This window comes from Malania oleifera, chromosome 5 (genome assembly GCF_029873635.1).
Source record: "Malania oleifera isolate guangnan ecotype guangnan chromosome 5, ASM2987363v1, whole genome shotgun sequence".
Classification (NCBI taxonomy): domain Eukaryota; kingdom Viridiplantae; phylum Streptophyta; class Magnoliopsida; order Santalales; family Ximeniaceae; genus Malania; species Malania oleifera.
In genome coordinates this window covers 92,753,101-92,764,321 of record NC_080421.1, presented here as the reverse complement: position 1 = coordinate 92,764,321, position 11,221 = coordinate 92,753,101, and the positions used below count along the sequence as shown (strand labels likewise).

The 11,221-nt window shown below is 37.9% G+C and overlaps 1 protein-coding gene across 1 annotated transcript; it reads left to right on the top strand.

Annotated features, from left to right (window-relative positions):
• Window positions 1–222: 222 nt before the first annotated feature.
• On the top strand, window positions 223–1,087 carry LOC131155562 (histone H2AX-like). Its single transcript, XM_058108781.1, has 2 exons — window positions 223–494; window positions 624–1,087. The coding sequence occupies exons 1-2, from the start codon at window positions 297–299 to the stop codon at window positions 843–845; spliced, it is 420 nt and encodes a 139-aa protein (XP_057964764.1). The 5' UTR covers window positions 223–296; the 3' UTR covers window positions 846–1,087.
• The last annotated feature ends 10,134 nt before the right edge of the window (window positions 1,088–11,221 follow it).

Genomic DNA, 11,221 nt, shown 5'->3' with positions numbered 1-11,221 from the left:
CCGCGTAGGAAACTGGGGAGCCGGGGGCGCCGAATTTGGAATAATTGACGTCGTTTTACAAAAATCTAAACTAAGATCATAACCAATCCAACGGTCCTGCATTTCCCGCGCCATTCAAATGCGCTTGCCACCATGGCAATCCGCACGCACAGTCACCAACCAATCAAAACACAGTACACATCCTCTATATAAGTCCACCGAAGCCCCGCTTCCCTCCATCATTCGACGCCGCTCCCTCCAAATTTCTGTTTAATTATTTTCTCTATCAACTTCTAATCTCTCCGAACCAGACAGCCATGGACGTCCAAGCCTCATCCAAGGGTGGCCGAGGCAGAACCAAGTCTTCCAAGTCCGTCTCAAGGTCTCAGAAAGCCGGTCTGCAGTTCCCCGTGGGCCGAGTCGCCCGGTACCTGAAAGTCGGTCGGTACGCTCAGAGGGTCGGCTCCGGTTCGCCTGTCTACCTTTCCGCGGTTCTCGAATACCTCGCTGCTGAGGTGCTTTCCCTTTCTCCCTGTAAATTTCTCTGATTGATTTTTCATATTTTGAATCTTCCGTCGAGATCTGTCCTTTTCTGCTTTAGATCTGTTTTTCTGGGTTAAGGCTTACGGTTTTGGGTGTTTTAGGTTTTGGAGCTCGCTGGGAACGCTGCGAGGGACAATAAGAAGACCAGGATTGTTCCGAGGCACATACAGCTAGCAGTGAGGAATGATGACGAGTTTAGCAAGCTTTTGGGGTCGGTTACGATTGCAAATGGTGGAGTTTTGCCGAACATTCATCAGAATCTGTTGCCGAAGAAGAATGGGAAGGGGAAGGGCGAGATTGGATCCGCATCTCAGGAGTTTTAGGGGTTTTGCGTTAGGTTTTCTGGCAAGATAGGCAGCAGGGATAGGGGTTTTCTGATCTTGTTCGTTTGTGTTGAATCATGGCGTTAATAGTATACGATGAAGTTGGGTTTTGACACGTAAATCTTCGCATTTTGGAAACATCTAGATTTCCTTTCAGATCATAACACCCCTGTTTTGAGTTCTGTAATGGGTTTCCTCTGAGCTCTTTTAATGGATCATGGATTTTTTTTTCCCTCTGCAAACTAAGAAGTTATTGTATTCGATAGCTGAACTTTGCAAGACCACGGAATATCCGAAAAGTTTTAGGATTTTTAATTATTATCAACTTCACATTGATTTACCTTTACGTGAAAATAAATAAATCATAAAATTATAACTTTATATATTAAAATTAGCAATTTCAAATTGTTTGAGAAAAACACTGAGATTTCTTGATGATTAAAGAAGTAAAGGTAGAGAAGATAATTTTTTTTTTCCTTACTTTTTTTTTTTTTTTTTATAGCTAATATCATATTTGTTTAGGGCTGATGAGAAGTCCTTATATAGCTCATAGGTTGGGTTTGGGTGAGTTGACTTGCTTGGAACTTAGTGAGTTGGGCTTGGGTTGACTTGGGTCTGTCAAGTGAACTCAGGCGGGCTTTAGGGTTTGGTTTTGGTCTTTGGGTTAGTTCAAAACTTGAGAGCCTTGGTTGTTTTGAAATATAGGACTTGGTTAGTTCCAAAGTTTTGGGCTTTGGTTATTCAAAAACTTGGGCCTCGAGTTTTTTTTAGAAAGTGGGCTGTGTTTATGAATTGAGCTGTGTTTGATTTATTTTAAAAAATTAGGGCTGGTTTATTTTTAAAAAAGGAGGTGAGTTCGGTTTGCTAAAAATTGGGTTTTGTTGTTTTGAAAACATGGGTCGTGGGGTTATTTTAGAACATGGATTTTTGGATTTTGGGGCTTTTGGTTTATTTTAAATTGGTGGGCCTCAAGGCTATTTTAAGAAAATGGGTTTGGCTTCTTGGGCTTGTGTTTGGTCTATGTGGGTCTTTGGGTTGGGTTTTGTTTATGACTTTGGCATGTGAGTTTGGTTTATTGTTTGGGCTTTGTGCTTGGGTTTTTGTTTGGGCTATAGGGTTGGTTCACTATTTGGGTTGTGAGGTTGGTTTTTAGTTTGTGCTGTAGGGTTGGTTCATTGTTTGGGTTGCAGGGTTAGGTTACAGGGGTTGGTGGCATTTTTGGGATGTCACGGAGTTTTTTGAAAATCATATATTAAGTTTTTGAACTTTAGTAATCTCATCATATGGTTATATATACATTAAATCAAATACTACCAAGATTACATTGAGATAAAAAACTTGAGAGAAATATTGTTTTTGATAAAGTGTGTTTTAAATCTTTATAATCTTCAAAGTTGTTTTTGTATTCAAAGATTCAACCTAAATTCTCCAAAGTATTGATTTATATAAATATTTTTAAGAGATTTGATAAAAAAAGAATTTGTGTTGAAGTATATCGTACATAAATAATTGTATCGTTTCATATATTCTGAGCTTTAAGTTTTATTATATGTTAATGTATTAGGAATTTGAATTGTATTTACTAACTTTTGTTGGAAGCAATTTTGAGTATTTTATAGATTTCATTGTATTCACGGTTCGGCTTGTGAACTGGGTCTGAGGAGAGAGTTGTATTTCTTATAAGTAGCAGAGTAGGAGAGAGTTGTACTTCTTGTAAGTAGTGGATTATAAGAGAAGTTTCGTCCCAATTTAAGGAGTAGAGATTATAGTGAAATCCTTGAGTGGGTTAATCAAGGCGAGGACATAGGCTGAGTTGGCTGAACCTTGTAAAATTGCGTTTGTCTTCTCTCTTCCCTTAACTTTTTACTTTCCGCACTACATTTTATCACTCGTATTGCATGTGTATGTTGAATAACTCTACACCAACTTAATTGGGTAAAAAGAACTCATTAATAAAATAAATTTAATTCAGTCATAAATCCCTACAATTGATTTGGTAAATATACAAATAGAGATTAAGTGGTAAATAGGTTCAAAGAATTTTTTAAAATACCAAATTCACCCCCTTTTGGGATTACACCTTAATCAACAATAACCAAAGTTTATACCCTCTCTTTCTCTCTTTAAACTATTAAGTCAGCCCCGGGCTCACTGAGCTTGATCACGCGGAGGTCCTGAAAAAGATGAAATTCGTATCGGGTGAGACACATTTCAGTAGGTCGGAATAGATTAGTACCAGTGTGTGACTATTATGAGGTTAAGTGTACAAAATAAAATCATCATTTACAAATTAATCCACAATTATGAAATAATTCTTTATCCCTACTCACACACGTGCAACATATTTTACTAATGAGAGTTCTTAAGGATTATGGTGATTACTCGCGCATACAAATAGCACCCCTATGCTCTGAGACTTTATGCAACCTATGACTACAACTGAAGCATATTAAGGCACTTACCTTACTTGGTAAGCCCTCAGGTGGATAGTTTATCTCGTATTCACACACATTTACACAAATGTTTACAGGCAGAAGTTCCCGAGAATATGGAAGATTACCCGCCCATACAAGTAGCTTCCCTCTGCCCTAATACGTTAAGCATCCCAGTATCACTACATCTGATATTAATCAGGGCACTCGCCTTTTTCAGCAAGCCCTCGGGCGGAGAGTATACTTCGCCCCAAATACATATAATACTACAATATATAATACATATATTACTTTACTCTGTGTCTGTTATCTCTGTATTATTCATCTTTTCAAGTTCTCAGTTTTCACACTTCTTAGTATTTCACATCACATAAATCTCACTTCCACATTTCACATTCACATTTCACTTTTTCTATTTTCCCGTCTACATTCATATATTCTATTCTCATTTTATTCATCGGTTAAATTAACAATTATGCATTTAGAACTCACTACCAGATGGATAACACACTGTCATGCTTCCCCCCCATGATGGGTTGTGCAGCCCGAAGACTGAACTTAACCCTGGTTGGCCCACCAGAGTTAAATAAAAAAACAACCTCTTCGGTTTATAAGTTAGATTGGCTTTCCCATACTGGTCTAAACTCTAGGGGGAACTCTACCTTACACAGCACAATCGACCATCCTGTCTTCACACTCTTCACGAGACGTGTGGGTGCACTAGCTCTTCAGAAATCACGCGCAACAGTACTATGCATAACATGAAACCACAACCCACCAGAGTTCTCAAACCATAACTTGCAATTTAACATTCACATTCAATTTTGATTCAACAATCACACACAATAAATATTCTCAATGCATTTAAGTATTTCCAACATCTCATAAATATATATATATATATATATATATATCATAATTCATCACAATATATTCTTTTTACTCATGCCCCACAATTTAGAATAATACACATATTTATACATTTACTAAAAATACGTCAACGCACATTCATCATTCACAATATTGAAAATACACATTTAACTATCTTCCACAATTATTTAGAAAATCCATTACTTTTATCATTCCATTTTCGCAAATAATAACTAATAACACCGCTTTAAGCTCAAAATCACAGTTCAAACGATTGGCTTTTCTAAAATTCGCATAACAAAAATATACTTACACATATTATTTTTCCATTTCAACTAGTAAATTCATAAAATTACTGGCTTAATCTATTCTCCTTACCTAATTTCCTGAATTATGCCTGCAAGGATCCCGAAATTATACCCGTGACTATCACCCGAACCTTGAATTCATGAGCCCTAGTTTATCAATACCACCCTAAATAAAATACCATTCTTTTCCACATTTCCTAAACTCATAAATTTCAAATAAATAATTAAATTACCAAAATTATCAAATTTGCTTAATTTCCTAAATCTTACCCTAACCTTGGAGTAGTATCTGGAAAGCCCAGTTCAAAAATCCGCTCCACTAGGCTTGTAAAGAAACGCTTCTAGAACCACCTGGTAGTTTTAGATCGTCAGTTAGGCTGAAAATTTGAGAAAAATTGAGGAGAGAGAGTGAGTTTACCTTACCTCAGGAATTATGCCTACAATGCACCTACAAAAAATCCACTCTAGTAAGAATGTCGGTGGTGAAGAAGGGAACCCAACAGTATTTTCTATTTTCCGATTAGCTGAATTTTTGTCGAGAAAATGAGGAGAAAGAGGAGGAGTGGCGGCTGGAGAGAGAGAGGCATAGGGAGAGGCGCAGAGAGAGACGCTCTGCAATTGCTTCTTCCTAAAGGAATTAAATTCTTTTAGGAACTTAACTTACTTATATATATATATATATATATATATATATATATATATTATATTATATTATTTAATTAATAATAATTTAATTAATTTAATTTAATTTTAATTTTAATTTTTTCTAGGATTACTACACAGATATTATAAATTGAGCTCAATGGTAAAATAAGGGACATAATCAAGCAATTAATTAAAATTATAATTTTTAATGTACAATTTTAAACGCCTAAATACGCAACTTTGACGTATAATCACACCCCCAACTAGTGTTTTACTAGTCTCTAACAAATAACGTGAATGAAATCCAGGGCGATACCCTTAAACACTAAGTCCAATGAATATTAAATGAATGCACATGCGACCCAAATATACCATTTCACATACGGGTTCTCACCAGATTACACACAAGCTCATTCATACACAATTCACGCAACTCCAAAGCAAGTCATTTATCACGACGTTCCTAGACACGAACTTGGGACGACTAAAAAATGACATGTAATGAAATGAGGTGAAGTGTGTGGATTTTGAAAATGTGATTTTCGTGAAAAAATAAAGTGCAATGGAGTCGTCACTAACCTTTTGAAGTGTGGTTAGAACACATGATTACTACCCCATTAGGGGTAGAATCGGTCTATGCTATCGGAGTCGGGTTCGGGAGTTCGGTTACGCGAGGGGAAGGTATTAGCACCCCCTACACACCTGTTCTTGCGAACGGTACCTAATTAATCAAAAATTATTCCAAAATAAATTTAATAAGCCTTCTTATTTTACTCCCTAAAAAGTGTGAGGAAAATGTACAAAATAAAATACCAGATAGATATTCCCTCAGAACCGAGGCATACCATACTTTGAAGAGTTCAATGTCTCCGTTTTAAATCATCGGGACATGAAAATTGAGAAAATAATTAGGAAAACACGCTCTCGGGATATGAATTTTTTATAGGATTTTTCTAAGTAAATAATAATATTCCGGAAGGTTTTAAACTTATTTAGGGATGAAAAATTTGCGAAAATGAGTTTCCTAATTCAAAAATGTTTTTTTTATATTATATTTTCCTATGATTTTTATGAATTTTATAACAATTTTTCTTATTCCACCAAAATTTTTGAAATAACAAAAAGGGAATTAAGCAAAAACAATGAAAATCAAGTCAAGAACATTTTTAAAATTTCTTCTAAAATTTCTATATTATTATTATTATTATTATTATTATTATTATTATTATTATTGTTATTATTATTTGATTTTTAGGATTTTTTTTAGAGTTTTTTTAATGAATTTTATAAAATTTAAATGAATTATCTTGAATTTAAAAGAAAACAAAGTAATTAAAAAGAAGAAAACTGGATGAAACCGATTTAGAGTGGGAATGGACTGATCAACCTTTAACCGGTCCGTAGGGAGATGGGTTTAAGGCCGGTTAAGGCCATGTGCCGCGAGGGGAGCTTGAGTAACTGCCCGGATGGAACTCGTGGTTTCATCCCAACCATTGATATGAGGGGGAATCTTACGACTACCAAGGAGACACATGAGCCTTTGTGCGCGTGGAGAGTTCAGCTCCACATGTCACCTTGCGCGTGGGGGAGCGAAATCCGAAGAGGCATGGGGTGTGGGAGAATCCTCGCCGTTGCTAGGTTAGGGATCGGATGGTCTTGAAAAGAGGGGTACTGATGCAGTGGGACATGCGAGTGCCAGATGTCGTGCGGTGAGTAGGGGTGTAGACATTCATCATTACTCCTGACAGCGGGACAATCTTGACCGTCGAGGCGAGGCGGAGATATGACAGTGAAGGATGAGCGTGCAGGGTTGCATACGTGGATGGATTGGGAACGTTGGTAGGATCCCCAATCCTGCGGCAAACTAAGGGCCACGTGTCTTCTCTAATCGGATGGCTAAATGCACGCCATGCGTTGTAATCTGTCAATTGAAGTGGGTGTGATGATGGACTTTAGGCGCGAATGATCCAGGCCGTAGACAAGCGACAGGGATTGGATGGTGAAGGTGATGCTCATCAGAGCTGCTGACGTTGATGGGATCGTAGCCGCTTAGAGTTTCATGAAGTGTAAGAATCCAACGGTCCTCCGAGGGCCGCTGCCAGCGTTAATGGCGAGGGGGGTTGGGGGGAATGAGGGCACCACATGTCGCCTATCGACTAGATAAGAGTGCAGGCTCTCATGATGATCTCTTACCAAAGCGATCTCAACCATTGATTGCCTGCAGAGATCGAACGGCTCGAAGGGAGGCGCATCAAGAAGTCTGATGTGGAATGATTTGGGGCATTAAACACAGGGAGGGAACAAACGACTTGGATTTTGGCAATGCATGAGTTCGATCTAGCAGGTGAGAGCGCTCCACGTGTTCAGATCCCGCGGTTCGTAGACCAAAAATATAAAAACCTAACTTTTTGTTATGCTCTCATTTTCACTCTCCCTTCCCTCGAATGCTTTCTTTTTTCTTCCATGTCTCCTGCAAACCCTAAACTTGTAAGCCTACGTTCTCTCCCACCTTGAAACCTTCTGTTCCTTTGCAACCAGAAACCTTGGTTCTCTCTATCCTTCCTCCGTTCTTTTTCTTTTCTTTGTTTTCTTCATCAAGTCTTTTTAGAAATCCTAAGCCATGCTTCGAATCCTCCTAAGTCTTCTAAAACTCCTTTCAGTGCTTAAAAACAAGTCCTCGAATGGCCTATATTCTTACTCTCTCTTTCTCTGAGACTCTCTCACTCAACTACCTAATCTGCAATCGAATCCCCCTCTCTCACTCTTTGTTTCCTCCTTAGATGACCCGGAAAAGAAATGTGGCTCGGATCTTAGTATTACGCCACTCACAATCCCTACCCTGCCGAGGTTTGAAGAACCTGAGCCCAGGTTCATGCTACTATTGGTTCGCCTTTTCGAAGACGAACGGTTTGGACAACAAATAATGTTCAAAGCAAGAAGCTCGAATTTGGGCACCAAGGAGCGCAAGTTAAATGATTATTTCTCTCCCTCCCTTTTTATATTTTTGCTTACTTGATTTGTTAGTGAGATTTAGTGTAACGACTTGCTTAATAAACTGGGTTTTAATTTTTTATTTTTTTTATACCATGATAATCTACATGCTTTGATACCATACTAGGGGTAAACCCAATCATTAACCTAAGCAGCGAGAAGTAGAATTCAAATAAACATAACCATATGTAAATATATATATATACACACACAATACTAGAGTACTAACATGTTTCCCAAAATATACACATATATCTGTTCCCAAAAATACCCTCAACTATGCTGGGATATACAAAAATCCTCTATAATACTCACTTCACTGACAGGGCACTACTAAAGCCCCTCTATTTGCGAGCTTGGTCTGCTCGCCTACCTGGATCACTTGAAAAATGATTCAACATTGGGATGAGCCAATGCTCAATAAGACGAAATATGCTATTACCAGTGTGTGGCAAATGAACTACAGTATTTTGAAAATCTGTTTTCATATAATCATGTATAGCTGGATACGTAAGTACAGTATAAGTAATAAAATACACCACCCTTTCCATGTTGCTTAACATAACAGTATTGTAGGTTACTATTCAATATACTTCTAATGTACATAAGTATGTTCCCTGTTTTTTTAAATCTGTACATACGTAATAATAACTGAAAACTTTCCCTGTGGATAACTGTGTGTCATGATTTAACCCCTCATGACAGGCTTGTGCGGCCCGTAGGCAGGATCTGCACTGGCTGGCCGACCAGGGTAAATCACTATACTCCATCGGTCTAATCTGCCCACCTCAACCCATATCTGATGAGGAGCCTGTCCACGTCAAGGGCCTAGGTGATCGACCTACTACCACGTATTATCTAAATAGGTGGTTGCACTCATAACATAACATAATATCTGTAGTAACGATACCGTGCTCTGTAACTGTATAGTCCAACAGGGTCTGATACTATATAATATATCTCTACATACAACTATCTGATTTACCATGATTCTGAAATAACCGTAATAATCATGATACTGAATAAATTGTAATTGTAATTCATACGTCATAACATTGAGAACTATATAATCATAACACTGAAATTGCATAATCATAATACTGAAATTCGTATAATCATGGTACTAAGATTCATATAATCATGGTACTAGAATTCGTATAATCAAGGTACTGAAATTCATAAAATCATTGTACTGAAATTCGTAAACATATCTCCATACTATACTCATATTCTCAAGCCACACTATCCTTTAATACATAATTTTCATAATTTAATAAACTATATAATATTTTAAAAATACCCAGCATAGCATATTTCCCTTACCTGACTACTGAAAATCCCCTATGGTATACTAGCCTAACACCCGTAGGGCCTCCTACATAACACCTTGAAAACAATGTTTTCTAGAACAGAATATCAGCATTTCTTCGCCTACATCATTTTCTATAACTATCATAAGGTCAAAAATGGACTAAAAGGCCTTACCCTGAATTTGGGATGAAATCCAACTTCGTTTCACCAACGATCCGCTCTGGCAGACTTGCAGAAAACTTCGCCAGGAGCGTCGTGGTGGCTTTGGATAGTCGATTCGGCGACTGGCGGGGCCAAAATCGAAGAGAGAAGGGAGAGGGACCGTTGGAGAGAGAGAGGGCACTGAAAATATGATAAAATCCGAGTTTTCACTATTTATAGGGCCAGAGTCTTCGACGAGACACGTCACCTAGTCGACGAGTCCTTTAGTAAATTCGTCGACGAACCTTACCCTTCGTCGACGAAATTCAGAGCAGCCCAAAACCTTTGGTCGGTATTTTCTTGTCAACGAAATGGGACCTCGTCGACGAGATTATGAGGACATTCATGGACGAAGTCTACAACCTCCTTCTGTTTCTGTTTCTATTTCTCTCCATTTTATCATTAAAATACCATTATTCTTTGAGTCACTACATTCTTCCCTCCTTATAAAATTTCGTCTTTGAAATTACTATCTGCATCTCTATCTATACTCTCCATCATCCAGTAAAAGAAAATGGTTTACTTATTTTATTATCTGCCCTCACTTATGGCGAAGAAATGCCGTGGTTGCATGGGAAGTTTTGGGAGATTACAAATATATAAGAAAATTTTCCCCAAAACCAAAATACTACCTAACCTATATTCTACATTACAATTACATTGAACTCAACAAAATAAAATTACCATCTTAGCATATACATCAATACTATAATTCATCAAATAAATGGGGATATTTCCATCTAATTTCATCTTCAAGCTCCTATGAGGCTTCTTCAATCGCGTGGTTTCTTTATAGAACTTGCACTAGTGGTATCCTTTTGCTGCGTAATTCTTGTTCTTTTCTATCTAAAATCTGTACTGGAGTTTCTTTATATGCTAAAGCCTCATTGAATTCCAGTTTTGCATGGCTGATGATATGGGAAGGATCTGAGACGTATTTCCTTAACATAGAAACATGAAATACGTCATGAACTCGAAATAGAGATGGCGGTAAAGCCAGCCAATAGGCTATTGACCCAATCTTCTCAAGTATCTCAAATGGGCCAATGAACCTAGGGCTCAACTTACCCTTCTTCCCAAATCTTAAGATCCCCTTCAGTGGAGTTATTCTCAGAAATACATGATTACCCACTTCAAATTCTAGTTCTTGGCAGCGAGTATCCGCGTAGCTTTTTTGCCGACTCTGCGCTACTTTGATTCTGTCTTGAATAGGTCGGACTTTATCACACGCTTGCAAAATTATCTCTGGACCCAAAACTCACCTTTTACCTACTTCATCCCAGAAAAGAGGAGATCAACATCTCCTACCATATAATGCCTCGTAGAGTGCCATGCCAATGCTAGTTTGGTAACTGTTATTATAAGCAAATTCAACTAGCGGCAGAAACTGAATCCAGCTACTACCAAAGTATAGCACACAGGCACAAAGCATATCTTCTAATACTTGGATTGTTCTCTCAGTCTGACCATCGGTCTGAGGGTGGAAGGTAGTTCTGAATGCTAACTGAGTCCCCAAAGCCTCTTGTAAGCTCCTCTAGAACCGTGATGTAAAATGAGGATTATGGTCCAAGACTATGGATATCGACACTCCATGGAATCGAACAATCTCCTGTATATA

Bases quoted from the DNA above. Each gene is read 5' to 3' on its own strand.
- LOC131155562 (XM_058108781.1), top strand. From the start codon at position 297: ATGGACGTCCAAGCCTCATCCAAGGGTGGCCGAGGCAGAACCAAGTCT. The intron at 495-623 runs GTGCTTTCCCTT...TGGGTGTTTTAG, and splicing joins TCGAATACCTCGCTGCTGAG to GTTTTGGAGCTCGCTGGGAA.